This window comes from Acomys minous (assembly GCF_964271855.1).
Source record: "Acomys minous genome assembly, chromosome: 7".
NCBI classification, from domain to species: domain Eukaryota; kingdom Metazoa; phylum Chordata; class Mammalia; order Rodentia; family Muridae; genus Acomys; species Acomys minous.
This window is the reverse complement of record NC_140488.1, coordinates 69963412-69979944: the sequence shown is the minus strand read 5'-3', so window position 1 is coordinate 69979944 and position 16533 is coordinate 69963412. Positions and strand designations below refer to the sequence as shown.

At 44.7% G+C, this 16533-nt stretch overlaps 1 protein-coding gene across 8 annotated transcripts in view; it reads right to left on the bottom strand.

The window, feature by feature from the left end:
* The window catches only part of LOC311601648 (fibronectin type III domain containing protein 3C1-like), a 61919-nt gene that overhangs the window by 31586 nt on the left and 13800 nt on the right, over positions 1-16533 (bottom strand). For all 8 annotated transcript variants that reach the window (XM_084789253.1, XM_084789255.1, XM_084789250.1 and 5 more), the window contains one exon: positions 16372-16447. In XM_084789253.1, coding sequence (XP_084645379.1) covers positions 16372-16447 — 76 coding nt within the window. The remainder of the gene's footprint in view (positions 1-16371; positions 16448-16533) is intronic.

Genomic DNA, 16533 nt, shown 5'->3' with positions numbered 1-16533 from the left:
CTTGTCTAACCTCTCTAAATTGGGACCGAGGAGTGAAATCTGACCCAGTAAATGTCCTGGTGCCGACATAAATTGGACAATGTCTCTCTGTGGTTTGAATGGCACATTTGACTTGGCAAATTCTCAGGGACCTTGATCACTTTAGGACTATAACCAGAAAGTGACGGGAAGCTCCCTTAAAGTCCTCTGCCTCCTCATTGGCTTTTCTTCTGCCAACCCCATTCTCCTACTGAAATTCTCCTCTTAAGAGAGACCACTCCCTTCTCTCTCTCCCTTGGAGATTCCACCTTTAGAGCTGCTGTTGATCCCCTCCCAAACCACCTCCCACCTGGTGCCTCTGCCTGCTGCTCTTGAGCCTGGTGACTCACTGAGCAATGGCTACAGTAACAAAGTGGGGAGTACTTCAGTTTTCTCCCTCCTCTTCACTGCTTTCTTGATTCTGGCATGGAAGACCAGCCCAGGGATCCACATATCATACCCCATTCAGTCGTTCCTCCTAGGGCATAACTCTCGTGTACTCAGTTCTCATCTCCCACCACTGTCCATTTCCTTTACTAGGGAGGGATTTGCGTCATAAGCTTGAATCTGCCACAAGTCTCTCTTAGCTGTCAAATTATTTTCAACTTCTCCTCCTGTGCTGAACCTAAGGGTGACTCCCTCCTATCCTTCAATCCTGTTCTTGTCTCAAAAGTCAACCTCGTTATACGGGACACAAACCACCTGACAACTGCCCAGCACCACCCATTGGTGTTTATTTCCCTCAGACGTCGTTCTTGATATATCTCCATTCTGTAGTACCTAGTTTCCCCCTGCTGGCATGCAGGGACTCAAACCCATCCCTTTTCACCTCCCTGTGACTATCCCCAAGCCCACAAACCCACCACCATCACCACCATGCTCATCCTTACTATTTGAAAACCCAGTGTTCCTACCACCTTGTGCAAGACCTTTGGCAGGCCAACTGTCTCATAGTTCCCATCCACCCCCATATTCCCCAACTTTCTACCATCTTCTCTCAGATCCGCCGCCCTTCCCCCCCCCCCCCCCGCCCAGACATCAACTCCCTTTTCAATCTTGGGCCTCGAACTTGCCTTCTTCACTGTTATCCTGCAGTCAGACCTTGAAACCTTTCTGCTTTCACTTGGACTGTCCCTGACTCAAGTTTCTCCCAGCAACTTACCTGGACAGTTCTCTGCAGGGATTCTGAGGCAGCCCCTACCATTTGGGGACTGTTCTTCAGTGGCAGTCAGCCTCTCTTCTTTTTTTTCTCCTCTCTTTCTCTCCAAATCTCCCTCTTTCTCCTCCCAAGTACTCCTCTCTTCCCACAATATTTTCCTCCGAGACATAGCAGACCTGCTGTACAGTCAATTACCTTCCGTAACACAGAGAGACCTCCTTTCAGTTCTGTGTCACCGAGGTGACCTGTAGCTGTAGGTATTCACTGTTGCTAGTCTCTCCCAACCTATTTATGCTGCATTCAAAGATGATCTCATAGTCATCTGGTCTCCACTCCAGACGTGCACAAAGGCTTTATAACCCTTAAACAGGCCCTCAGGAACTCCTGCCCTTAGGCTCTCCAATTCCTCCTGACCTTTTTGTACCTTTGCCTCTATTGTGCTAATAACCAGGGCTTAGGCCTTCTAGTCCAACCCACTCCGACCTGTTGCTCATTTCTCTAAACAAATTGAACTATATATCAGAGCTAGCCCCCTTGTACCCCAAAGTTCTAGAAACTGCTATTCGCTCATCCCCAGAGCCTTCAAAGTTACTTTCCTTCAGCCCACTGTGCAACTTGACTAGTTTTCTTACACTATTCTCCACTTCCTCCTTTTGTTCCCAGTCTTGTCACACTACCCTTCTCTAACTTGCAGTTTCTCTTCAGCCCTGGCATCCACTCAACCCTAACCACTCTGCTTTCTATAGAAATACAGATGAAATCTTTCTTGTGGCCCCAGTACTTTACAATTATTCCAGCATAGTAGATGAGGCCCTTAAGGTTGGACACAACTTCCCATTCCTGAACCTCTGGATAGGTTCATTGATGGAGGTTCTCTCAAGAAACCCCCTTGTGACAGCAATCTTAGAGAAGTACCATGATGATCTTGACTGTTTCCCTCAGTGGGTGGCAGAGGCAAGTACCTTCCTTTCTCAGACTACTTTTCACTGCACTCATTAGGGGAGCCTAAGCCTAGGCAGAAATACCACAGTTAGCAACTACACTCTAAGTATACCTATGCCATCATTCATTCAGAACCTCAAACTTGGAGAAAATAGTGTTTCCTCACTTTAAAGGGCACCTTGTCATTAACAGGAAACATCCCATGTCTCCTTGAAGCAGCCCCATTACCAAAAGACTCCACTTTGGAAAAAATGGCTACCTAAACCCTGGGTATGCTAGCAGGCCAAGGGCCAGGATGTGCCCCACTATCTTTCTCCCCTGACTATATTACTTATCTTCTCGCTTTTCACACGCATCTTTCCATAGCGGCAGAACACCTCAGATCTACCAAAGCCAACCTTTGAGAACCCTACTGTATCTCAACAACCTAGTAATCTCTTTCTCACCTGAAAAACCTTTCATTCCCTCAAGAGAACCACTCCTGTTTTCCTGGCCAACCACTTTCCCCTCTGAAATGTCCTTAGCACACACGTTCATCTCCGTAAACGATGTAACATCTGTCAAAAGGTCTCTCCACAAGCTAATATTAGCCCCCCACCTTTCCCAACTTATCTACTTATGGTGCAACTCATGCCTCCCTCTCACAATATGCACCAAATACTTCTTGGTAGTACTTGTAATTGATACTTTCAAAGGTTGGGTGAGGGCATTCCTCACATCTAACAAATGTGCCTCCATTGTGGCCTCTGGGCCACTAAGAGAAATCATTCTTCACTTTGGGGGACTGGCCCCCATTCAATTTGACAATGGCTCTGAATTTGTTTATCAAATAACTCAATGGACCAGCTCTGCCCCCAACATTTGCAGAAGTTTCTATATTCCTTATCACACCCTGGGAAAGGACAGAGAGTGAATGGCACCTTCAAAACAACCTAGCCTGCTTCTCTCTCTAGGTATGTAGGGCTGGATTTCTTTCCTCAGACTTCCTGATGTTCTTTATAACCCCCTCATCCTTGGCCCTTCTGAGGTAATGTATAGGCACCCCATTGTGTCCACACATCCTTTTACTTTGAACTCATCAAAAAACTCTCCCGCTTCATTGAGTAACCTCTATTTTAGATACTTAAGACCCTCCCATAGTTCTTCAGTAAGTCCCATGCTCCCGCCCTTATTCCTGCTCCAATAGATTACTTCTTGCTTCTCCTACCTTGAGATCTTGTTTTGATTCTCCATTCAGTGAATCCTCTAAAGGCCACAGGGAAGGGCTTTCCTGCACAGGCCCATTCTAACCACCCTTCGCACATCCAAACTTCAAGTTTTTCCCCATTGGTACCACTTCTCCTCTATAAGGCAGGTTCTCTTTGACCTTGGGGACCTGAACACACTAGTTACTAAATACTCTTCCACCTGCACAGGGCCTCATCTGCACCCCAGAGGGTCTAGATCCTCCCCAGTCTACCACCTAGCCCTGCTCCTGTTCTTTTTCTTTTCCCTCCCTCTCAGACAGGGGTCTGGGTCATTACTTGATACCTAAACCAGCCTGTCTTTTTCACTACCAATCTCCTGAAGTCCTTTAATGATTCCCTCAACTCCTTGTGTTGGATCTGCCTTCGCTTGCCTCAGGTAGCTAGCTAACAAGGTTTTCCTGCCTTCTATCACTGCCTGGCTTGCTTCAGAAGCAGGGCCCCACCATGCCTGACATGACACTGTTAGATCTGAGTACACACATGGGGGATAGAGGCAGAGATTTCTGCAAATAGGCCACCATAATTAGTTTTCAGAGATCACTTACTTGCCTACAACCTCCTCGGTGTCTTTTTACTGGCAATAATAAAAAGGCCTTTGCCTGGCCTACCAAGCCCTGCCCACCTGGCCCCCATGCAACTCCTGACCATCATCCTTCATTTTGTTAATGTTGGCAGCTTACAACCTGATCTTTGCAACCTTACCCTAACCATGCTTGCCCCGGCTCACTCCATTACCACTCCTCTCCTTGTTCAATCTGAAGAACTCCTTAGAACATCTGAATCCTCACTGTTAATCAGTCAGAAATCGAAACCCAGATCTCTTAACTGCCAGGGAAGAGATTGGCTTTCTGATCCCTTCCTTGTGTCTTACTTTCCCCACCCTCTAGTTTTTTCTTCTATTCCTTATTACTCCCCAATACATCTCTACCTGCTATTAAATTAATACCTATAGTTTCCCTGAAATCCTCTTCCTAAAACCAGATATTTTCAACTTAACCTTGCATGTGCCCCTTTCAGATTCTTATGCCACCATATGAGGCCTGTAACAGCCCTTAGCTGTTGGACACTCCATCTCCCTCTGGCACGCTCACTCACACCAAATGTGGACACTCAGGGAACCTCTTCCAGATATCCTGCTTTGACCTTTCCACTGCCTGGCATACACCACTGGAATCTTCTGGATTTGCAGCTCTCAGGCCTACATGTGTCTACCTGTTAATTAGATAAGTGTATCTACTCTTACCTTCCTCTGCCGCACATCTAACTCTTCCCTCCTGACACACAAATCCCAATCTAGATCTTGACCTCTGTCAGGGCACACTGGGCTGTGAAGATGATCGTCCTCTTAGTAATCTTGGGGGTTCTGATGGAAATGGGTACAAGGTTTTCCATCCTGTGAGTAACCCTTCTTTCCAAACAAGTATTAGGAAGTTTCAAAGATGTTGCATGGCAGCTCTTGACAGTCCAAGACCAGATCAGTTCCCTGGCTGCTGTTGTCATGTGGGATCTTGGTTTCCTGGAGGCCACCAAGACCCATAGGGGTATATGTGTACTTCTGAATAATCAGGGATAGTTCTTTATAAGCAAGTCAGCCCTGGTAGAGATGGAGTACAAAGATTAAGTGATAGAGCCACTGCCCTTCTTCAGGACTCCAGCTCATGGCTGGCATCTTCATTGTCCTAGATGCTTCCTTTGGCTGATCCCTTTCACCCTGATCATCTTGGGCTCCTCTGCCTCCCTTGCTTACCACCCTCTTCCAGAAGTTTTGGCTCACAGAATCACTTTAATTTCTTTTAGGGAAGTAAACCCACAAGAACATCCCAAAGCTGCCCTCTTTTTCAAAGCCTTCGTTCCTAGGGCTGTTGCCCCTCCCTAGTAGGAAGTACCATTAGAGCCTTGGTTGACCTCTCTTCCTTCTGAAACATGAGTGACAAGGTCCATGAATTGAGTGACAAGGTTCATGATCATCTTGTCTTGAAGGCAGTTCCATTTCATCAACTAACAGTTTCAATTTCCTAACTCTTAACTGATTCCTAATTCCTTAACTGAATACCCCATTCTTGCACATCCTAGTTCACCCACTAACACCATTTCATCTAACCTATATAAGGGCATTCTGATCATTCAGGAAAATCCCCAGCCCCACCACCAGTAACCATGTTCCAAGCCTAAGCCTTATAGAATCCCTCACCTGTGGAAGTTGACTCTCTTTCCTTCTGATGAGAGCCAGCCCTCAAGAAACAGGCATTGTGTGCCACCTCTGTCCTAGCTTCTTGGCCTTCCAACTACTTTTGCGCTTCACACACTCCAAATCCACTCCTGCTGCCACCCCACCCCCTCCCCCGTGGCCCTTTGCCTCAGCCCACACCTCATTCACACCCCCTCTGTTACATGACTCCCACTCTGATTCTCCCCCATTTCATGCTGTCTAGGACCCCCCTAAATGAGGTCATCAGACTCTTGAGTACTTTCCTTTTCTAAGTCCCTCTTGGCTTGAATAGAAGCCATATTTTTTTCCCTTTTTGTAGATCCTGCCGACCATGACCATAGACAGTTTCTCCACACCACCCAGCTGTTTGGCCTGACCTGACTGGGTGACTACATTATCCTTTATTCCCCGTTAACCCTGGATGAGATGGAACATTTCTGGGGAATGGCTGAGGCCCATGATGACAGCCATCTTTGTCAGGCACCTGATGATCACTTAAAGATAGCCATGGCTGTCCCTACACAGAACACTAATTGGTCTTCAGTATTTCAGCTGGCATGGCTGAACGGGCCCATAAGGTAAAACCATTAAAGGCTTAGAGGTCACACAGGCTCCACTTGAGAAACCAGTCCTCTTTCAGTCCGATTAACCCAGACTGTTAAAATTTGTCAATCTTAAACCTGAGCTTCCTGAGAAGTCTTCCATTTTTGATTTCTCCATCAGCCTCAGCTACTAAGAAGAAAGCTGCAATGCCTTGAGCAGGGTCCAAAGATCCCACAGAGGGACTGTCTCAACTTGGACCTTCATGTCTTTAACAACACAGTGGATGCAACTTAAGCTTCAAAAAGCAAGTTACAGGTTAAATCTCACATGCTTGTTTTGGCCATACAAAGACCAGCCCAAGGGACCTCTAAAGAAACCTGTCACTCCACTCCTGGTCCAGCTGGGCCAAGTTTTTGTTGTGATATTTTGGATACTGGGCAAAGTTTTGTCCAAACCTGAGGCCACCCACCAAACCATGCCTAGTTTGTAGTCACCGGGGCACTAGAATAGGGACTATCCCAGACAGGGGAACATTCACAGACAGGGATCCTCGACCTAAAATGCTTACAAGTCTTCTCTTAGGCAGCTTTCTTCTGTGCTGATGCTGCCAACTGAGGAACGAAGGTACCCAGGATCCTTTGCCCCCACAACATCTAAATCCACAGAATACAGGGTAATTATGATAGTCTATGACAAAATCATGTCCTTTCTTTTGGATGGCAGTGCAATTGACTACTTCTGCTCTAACCGCCTATCAGGAAACAACTATAGGAGTTTCTCTCCCTTTTGTTGTCATGAAAGGACAGCACAAGATCCCACATATCACATTCTCCTGTTCACCTTTTCTTTCTGTCCACCTTTTCTGTAGGCGCTCATTTCTGTTTTTACCCTCCTGTCCCTTTTGTTTACCAGGGAGGGACTTATTGCATAAGCTTGGAGCCTGTCAAATTATCCTCTCATGCTAGGCTGCAGCTGACAGAGAACCCATTTATTCCTTGACCTTCACTGTGACTCGTGGATGACCCCATTATATGAGACATAAGTTATCTAGTATCATCCAATAAACACCAATTGTCATGCATCTCCCTCAATAACCCTTCTGAATATATTTTGATAGCCCAATACCCATTTTCCTTTGCAGGGCTATGGGTATCAACCCTGTTATCTTCCATTTCCTGGTTCCTGTTAGCCCCATTGCAGAGAGCTCCTTCCAAAATATGCCCATCCATGCAGTCAGGAAACCCAAGGGCTCCTATTAACTGTGAACCCATCCACCTAGTAGTCCTCAACCCTTTCTCACACCCCACCCCCTGGCCCCCATCACCACTCCACAGTCTTGAACCTCACAGGTTCTTTCTTCACTATTGTCTCCCACCTCAAGTCCTATAGCTCTTTTGCCTAATCCTGACTCAAATTTCTTCCAACAACTTAACTTGACTGTCTTCCCCCCAGGGAATCTTAGGATTCAGTGCTCTGGACAACTGCTGCCAAAGCCCCTTGTCTCCACACCAGCACCCTTCTTCAATACATAGCAGAGCTGCGCCTATGTTTCTTACCTGACTAATTGTCTCCTGAAGTCCCTAGTCTTCTCAATTTCCTAGCCAACCTTAGGAAGTCTCTAGAAACAAGACTCAGTGGATCCAATCCCAGGTCACCTAACTGGGCCTGGCAGTCACCCCCCATACCCCACAATTCCCACTTCTTGGAAGGAGGAGATTAGCCTAATCCATTTCTCTAATGCGAAGAAGGATTTTCATTCATTTTTAGGGCTCATAAGCTCCTGCCAGTTGTATCTCCAACACTGCTATTATTTCAAAGCCCTTTTATGCTACATGAAATGGTGACATCGATGATCACTTGGCTCCCACTCTAGAAATACATAAATCCTTTACAACCCTGAAGCTGGCTCTTCCTTTACTTCCTGCTCTTGGGCTCCCCAACCTATTCTAGCTTTTCCACATTTACCTCTGCAGTGCTTGCTACCAGGTCTTAGGCATTCTAGCCTAACTGCTGTGATTACCCTTAGCCTGTAGTCTATTTACCTAAATAAACTGATGCCATATGTCAGAGCTGGCGCCTCCTGTCTCTAACTTCAGGCAACTGCTGTTCTTGCTATTCCTCACAGCAGTCAGTCCATCTTACATTAACTTGTTTTTTCCTGTCCTCTCCTCCATATCCTCCTTTTGCCTCCAGCCTTGTCACATCATCCTTCTCTACCCTGCAGCTTCTGTACAGCCCCGCCCTCCACTGTCCCAGACATTCTGCTCCCAGCTACAGATAACACCTTCTCGTGACAGACACACACACACACACATACCTCATGATTACTCAAAAAAGGGAGTAGAAGCCCTTAAGGTTTTTGGCCAGCTTAGTTCCACTCCCTTTCCCAGAGTCTTGCATTGGTTGATTGAGGGTATGTATCACCCTCAAGGACCCTCCCCCACATGGTTGGGCTCCTGTTGTTGATGGGTATCATAGGAATACCAACTCCTTCCAATTTCAGTGAGCACAGGAGACAAACTCCCTCCTTCCTGAGACCATTCCTCAGCAGGCAGAGCTCACTGCACTCACGAGGGTCCTGCTCTCAGCCTCTCTATCCTGACTCTATTTATACCTACCTAACCTATGGCATCATTCACTCCATCCCCTATATTTGGAGAGAATCGGGTTTCCTTACACCTAAGGCAACCACCACCATCAATGAGAGGCATTCCTCTCTCCTCTTTGAAGCATTCATATTGTCCAAAGGGGATGCCATCATCCACTGCCAAGGCCATCAGACAGACAAAAGCTTTGTCACCCTGGGGAATTGAATGGCCCATCTCTGGGCTGGCCGAGCAGTCTAGGGCCAGGATGTGCCCCCCCCTTTCCACTGTATACACCAATAGACTCCTCTCCCCACCTCACCCTATCACATAGGCAGAACACCTCAGCTCAGCCAGAGGTTGAATTTCAGGAGCCCTATTTCAGGGGTCCCACTGGCACCTCACCAAAAGACCCAGCCTGATATGCCTCAGCTGTGACCTGGAGGAGAAAGAGGGCTGATGGCATGCTCTCTGATCCACTTCCCAACCTGTCCCTCCTCTCACTACTCTCCCTCCCCCTCCCCCAGGGATCCTTACATACCTCAACTGTCTTACTACCCATCAACCTCAGGGAATCCCATAACTCCTGAGTGTTCTCCTCATGTTGGCACTATGTTTACCTGTCCCTGGTGCAGACATGGCTTTCCTGCTCCATATGTGTTTGGTGTGTGCGGGACCACTGGGGTTGAGGCAAAGACTTCTGCAATCAGGCCACTAGAATTAATGTCCAGAGATTTCTTACCTGCCTACAACCCCTCAACATCTCTTTAGGAGGCCAACCCAAAAGGCCCTTTGCCTGGCCTGCCAAGCCCTCCTTCACATCCCCTGGATTTCCTTTCTCCACACCTGGTGGCAGCCTTCACTCCTCTCTGTGCAAGCACAAGTTAACTCCTCCCCCACCTCTACCACACCAACACACTTTTCTCCTCAATCTGGTGAACTCCTTAGACTAACTGAACTGTCTACCCTTAAGCAATCAGTGACCAAAGCCTGATCCTTCAGAGTCACTGTCCTGACTTCCCTGTGTCCTTCTTTTTGAACCCCTAGTCCTCCTCTGTCTCTCTCCAACTCCACCTCTACCTGCTGTTTGATTCTCACCCATAAGTTCTCTAAAATCCTGTTCCTAAAACCCAATACCCTCAGAAGTTAACTTTGGAGGTGCCCCCTTCAGACTGTCATGCCTTTGTCTTTGGACACTCCATCTCCCTCTGGCACACTCACTCGTACCAAATGTGGACACTCAGGGAAGTTCCTCCAAAATGTTCTGCTTTAACATTTCTGTTGCCTGGCATACACCACTGGAACCATCTGGATTAATGGCTTCCAGGCGTGTGTGCTACGTGAACAATTGGACGGATGCATGTACTCTTACCTTCCTATAACCCACAACTGCACTCTGCTGAGAGGTCACAATCTATATCTTGACCTCTGTTAGGACACACCTGGCTGTGCAGATGATCATCTCCCTAGCAACCTCCAGAGTCGTCACAGCCTCTTGAGCAACAACTGAAGAACAAGTCAAAGGTGTCCTCATCCTTCAGGCCCTTCACATCCCAAACCTATGTCCTTCTGTAGGAAAGAGAGGAAGAGCCAGTGCCACCCAGTTTTCCTTTGTAGCCATAGAGCCTGAATCAAGAGATCAAGATCAGAACTTGGAGGTCACACCACTCCAGTCCTTCCTCACTATAAAAACTGCATTCCAGCTTGAATGCCCTTTCTTCCTGTGCTTACATTCCAGCTTGAACAGCCTTCCTGTGGCCAGCAGTTTCAACTCCCCATAATCAACTTCCTCAAATCAACACCACTAATATTCCTGCAGATCCTAGTTCAGGCATGACTGTTACCTGGTACACCGTGACCTCAGTTCCTTCTTTAGCTCCAATAAAAATTCTAGTCTGTAAGCAAAGTTTGCTCTCTTCCTTTCTCTGATGAGAGCCCTTCTTGGCTTTATTTAGAAACAGACCTCAAGACTATTTTTTCAGGGATAATTTCTATAGTTCATTACTAGAAACAGACCTCTCCCCACCACTGTGGGGTTGCCTCATTGCCTTCCTTTTCTTTTTACACTTTGTTCCCAGTAAGGAAACAGGTGCCTCTCTCACTAAGGACTGATGAGACCCCGTGGTAGTTTGAATAAGAACAGTCCTATAGGCTTATATATTTGAGTGTTGGGTTCCTCATTGGTAGGCTATTAGGAAGGATTGGAAAGTGGCCTTGGAGTAGCTCTGACCTTGTTGGAGGAGGAGTATCACTGGGGGTTGGGCTTTGAGGTTTCAAAAGCTACAGCCAGGCCCAGTCTCTCTCTCTCTTTCTCCAACTTTTGGATAAGATGCAACCTTCTAGCTACTGCTCTGCTGCTATGCCTACCTATTTGCTGCCATGTTCTCTACCATCACGGTCACAGACTCACTCTTTGAAACTGCAAGCAAGCTGCAAATTCAATTTCTTTTATAAGTTGCCTTGGTCATGGTGTCTCATCACAGCAATAGAAAACTAAGATCCTAAGCCTAGACAGATTTTTGTATTCTCTATGTCTATGAATGAGCCTTTAGCAGTTCTAGAAGTGGCAGAGACAAAAGTAATTATTGATAAGAAAGTGAAATTTTGTGTCTTGAGCACCTTCTCAGGTTTGACATTTGGGTATTAGGTCCTCCTCCCTGGTGTTAATGGCAAGGATGCTTGATAACCTTTTAGACCTGTATGATAGGCAAGTAGCATTTCACTCATTCTTTTTTGCTCCCACCTAGCTGCTCCCTTCCCTTTCTAGGCAGGGCCATCATTTTGGGGGGGGGACCTCATGTTTAAACTTCAGATCCACTTAAGGCTCCAGAGGCTCATTTGTTTTCTTTAACACTATGTCTCCTGTCCTGGAGTGATCTGTTGCTGTCCAGGGCCTCAAGGGTTCTCCATATATTCTACAAAGTAGATGCATATAAGATGTTTCCCCTGAGGTCTAGGATACCTCCATTCCTGGATAGTCCCTAACAGGCACTCCTATCACAGCTGCCCTTAAGGATCCTATCAACTTCCTGGGATGCTCCAACATCCCTTAAAGTCTGAAGTAGGGAAAGACGTACAGCCTTTCACTGATCAATTCTGGCCTACTGGGCTACTATACCCCTGTAACTCTGCATGCTACACCCCTGTCTGGGGAATAAAGAAGTCAAATGGGTACCACAGAACAGCCTAAGATTTGAGGACTATGAATGAGGCTGTGGTTGTGATCCATGCCATTGTTTCTAATCTTTACACTTTCATAGAACAGATACCCTGCAATATCTTCTGGGTCCCAGAATTAGACATTAAAGATGCTACTTTTGTATTCCTGTTGACACAAACTCTAGGCTCCTGCTTATGTTATAATGGCAACACCCCTCCAACCATGTTATTCAGTGGTCTTACCATAGGGCTTTGGGGATAGCCCTTTGTTTTCCAATGTTTAAAACATATCTCTACAGGGACTTTTCCTCTCTTAAATGTCTCCCTAGGAATAGTCTCTTTCAGTATGTGGACATTAATCTGTAACTAAGATATATACAGTTCAGATTCAAAACACTGTTCTAACTCTTCAAAAAGTGTCTTCACATAGCTATAAGGCTTCTTTTTAAAGGCTCAGATCTCCCCAAAAGGTCCATTTATTGAGACTTGGACTAACAGCACAAGCAGCTTTTCCAGTTACTGGAACCATCTTTTTTGTTTGTTTTGCTTTTTTTTTTGAGATAGTGTTTCCTCTGTGTAGGTTTGGCTATGCTGGACTCACTTTGTAGACCAAGCTGGCCTTGAACTTACAGAGATCCACCTACATCTACCTCCCAGAGTGCTGGGATTACAGATGTGCACCACTGGCCTTGGCTCAACAATCTTGTTTTTACTATAGGTACTCCAGCCAAAACAGCTAAGCACCTTCTTAGGAATGGTAGGATTTTACAGAATCTGCTTTTCCAAGTTTGACCTAATAGGTAAACTGTCTACGAAGACTTGAGGGAAGCAGAGGAAGAGCCATTAGATGAGATCCCTAAAAGGACATGAACAGTCAGTCTATCCCTTAAGCAGACACCTACCTCCTGGCCAGCATTAGCTCTGACAGATCTTGGTACAATTTTTTTTTTGTCTTTGTAAGTACATGAGCAGAAAGGAGTAGCAGTGGGATTTTCAACAAAGGCTTTTGGGGCCTCTCGGTGTCCATCTGCTTATTTTTCCAAGCCTGGCTGCACAGGGCTGCTGCACTTACCTCAGGCTTTGGTCCCCCATAGCTCTCTTGGTTGGGAAGATCTCCCAGTTAACCCTGTGCCAGAGCAGGAGGACTCACATGCCATACTATATCCTTGAAAATCTCCACTCAAGGGTTTTCCACTGGGTATCAGACAGAACCAGCAAAAACCCCTAGATGGCATCACCACCTCAACCCTTCAAAGTGTTCCCTTGAGGCAGAGCTAGTGGGTCTTGGGGCTCATTACCTAGTACAGTATACCACTGGACAGATGACCAAGGCTGTCCCTCAGTACCAAGCTAAGTACAGCTCAAACCTGAACTAGCTTTTTTGGTATTATCCCCTCATATTAGCTTATATGAAATAAGAAAAAAAAAAGGCAATTTTCAAAACTGCCTTGTGCCTGCATAGGTTCAAATACAGATAAACAGAAAACACTGAACCCCTGTTGGAGTATGTTATTCTAGCTATTTGCACCCCCTAACCCTCACTTGACAATCTACCACACACACCCAAACTATAAGTGTAAAACTGAGAATCACTAATCATAAAGCTAGAAATGTAACAAGGTCATGGATCTGATGTTTTAAAGTAAACAATATATAAAGTGCAGAGATGACCACACACATGGTTTTTGTTGCTGAGTGGCAGAGGGAGATGCTTAGATGCTGTGGAAGTTTGCACCCTCTCAATTACTCACCCAAAGGAGAAAGAGAGGAAGAGGAGTGTGCTTTCTGTGCTTAATTGGCCAACCTGCCACTTGAGGCTGGTGCTCAGATTCGCAAGGTCATGAAAGAAACTGGCTAACTTTCACTACACGGCATCTCCAGTAGTCTTATTATAATGTCATGGTCATTTCTCACATTAACCCAGGGAACTGAGCCTATCCTCGAGTCCTCCCCACAGTTTGAAAGCCCCTTTGAAGTTGTTTGGACCAGATTTTATCAAGTATTACTCATTTCTCCAAAAGCAGCAAGTCTACAAGGTCTATTTTACATGGCTTCATCGGTGCAGTAAGAACACTGTTCCACCTCTAGAAGCTCATAAGCTTCCAGGAGCTTTTTGGAGATCCTTGACTCCTCTTATAGTAAGACCCAGGAAAGGAGACCCTTAAAGCCCCCTAGATCCCATGAGTCGCTAGTTCTCATTCTCTTGCTCTTCTGTGTTGTATGATATAATTTTACAAGCTCTTTCCTCATATTCCCTTGATATGCTTTCTCCAAGACCCAACTCAGTTTAGGGAACTCTCCTTTTGAGAGATTTATATGTATGTATGTATGTATGTATGTATGTATGTATGTATGTATGTGTGTATGTATGTATGATTTTTATGTGTGTGAATGATATGTGTATGTATGAGTGCAGGCATGCATGGCTGGAGGTCAGAGAACAATTCCAGGAGTCAGTTCTCTCCTTGCTTGTGCTCCCAGGGAATTAAACTCAGGTTCACAGGTTTGCATGGCAAAAACGTTTTCCTGCAGGGCCATCTTATGGTCCTTAGGGAAATTTCTTAAACTATTCTTGGATTGAAGTTATCACTTACCTTCACTCACTCCTCACTGTGCTCCTATCCGGGGCAGAGGGGTTCTTTTTACCTTCACAACCATTATTAATATACTTACCTGCCTCCCTAAAATCACCCTATGGTGATACTTTTTAACCATTGTCACTTTCATTATCCTCCCATTCTTATTCATAGACCCTACAGTCATTTTCCTTTGTCACCTTTTCCAAGAGGTTTTTGATCTCCTGTAATAATACAATTCAACCCTTGCAAAGGATTTCTGGCTTTGCCAGACAATAACTTCTAGCTAGACTATTACTTCTTTTCTTTTATTGTTTTTTTTTTTTGAGACAGGGTTTCTCTGTGTAGCCTTGGCTGTCCTGGACTTGCTTTGTAGACCAGGTTGGCCTCGAACTCACAGAGATCTGCCTGCCTCTGCCTCCCTGAGGACTATCAATTCTTACCTGGCCACTCCATTTAAATGAACCCAACTGATAGCCTCCATTTCTAGTGGAATCTGTACCATGTGGGACACCTTCCAACATTCTCATGGCTGAATATAAACACAAATGTCCCTTCCTCACATCCTTTCATTTATCAGATTGCCTCTCAAGCCAGATTTCCATTTTGGTTAGGGCCACAGGGAAAAGTCTATTCCTGTGGGCACCGTCATGTCACTTCACTCTCCCGCTAGCTAGGACAAAAAAGACAAAAAAAAAAAAAAAAAAAAAAAAAAAAAAAAAAAACCAGATCCCAAAAAAGATCTTCACCAACCCTACATCTGACAGAGATCTAATATCCAAAATATATAAAGAACTCAAGACATTAAACATCAGCAAACCAAATTATTCAATTAATAAGTGGGGTACAGAACTAAACAGAGAATTCTCAACAGAGGAATATTGAATGGCTGAGAAACACTTAAAGAAATGCTCAACCTCCTTAGTCACTAGTGAAATGCAAATCAAAACAACACTGAGATTCCATCTTACACCCATACAAAGCCCTTTGCCCATGCTCATGCAAGTAAACTTAATTAAACTCAATGGGTCACAAAAAACAAGCAAGCACACCCATGAAAGTAGAAGAAAAGACCAGATGGGGAGAGAAAGGGCATCATCAGTGGAAGGGAAGCAAGAAAGAGCAATGAAGAGATGATCACAATACAGTATGTACATACGTGAAGTAAAAAGTATATATGTTTGCATCTTTTTAAAAGAGGAGAAGAGGCCATTAAAAGAACATGTGATGATATTTGCCTTTGAAAAATTTGTTTCATTCTGTGCAGTTTATACTGAGCTTTACGAATTCAATAAACCTGAATTTAACTTTGATAAGAATACATACCACTATAATTCAGATGCTATTTATTTTTTCAAATATATTATAGACATATTTGCAAACATAGAACTATATAAAAACTAACCCACATATCCTGTTATGTCAGTTTGCCTTTTTGTGGTCTTATAATTTGATGCAAACATTAAGAGTATATACAGTTGCTTTCATTGCCTTTTGGTATTCTCAAGTCTGGCAACTATGCCAAACATTCCAATGGATATAAGTACAGTCCTCTGTATTAACCTGTAGTGCATTAATCACCTGAAAGATTTTACTGTTAAAAGCTTTAGCACAGGTCATATTGTGAGGTAAGTGATTAAATTCCCATATGAAGTTAGAAGTAAAACTATAAGTAAAAACCAGTATCTACAATGTCTGGCTTTCTTCAAATACAATTTTTCAATTAACTTCCATTCATGTTTGAAAAGTTCATTTTGAAGATATTTGGAAAGATTAGCAAAATTAGCTGGGCTTCTTCTGTTGATGCTAAACTCCTATGAGGACTATTTTAAGAATATTCAGTCTCCTAAACAGTAAGAGCAATTTTACACCAAATTTAGGTTCACTTGATCTGACTGTAAAATAACACACATCTAATTCTACTTTAACAAACCTTGAATATTTTGAATGGACCCGTCATCAGCCTTTATGGTAAGGATCTCTCCAGGGTTAACGTGAACGAATACAATCTAGAAATAGATAATTATTTAATAGCATAGATTTCTATGGGAAAAGTTATTATCCCTTTGAATAATATCCAGGCACCCCAATTATG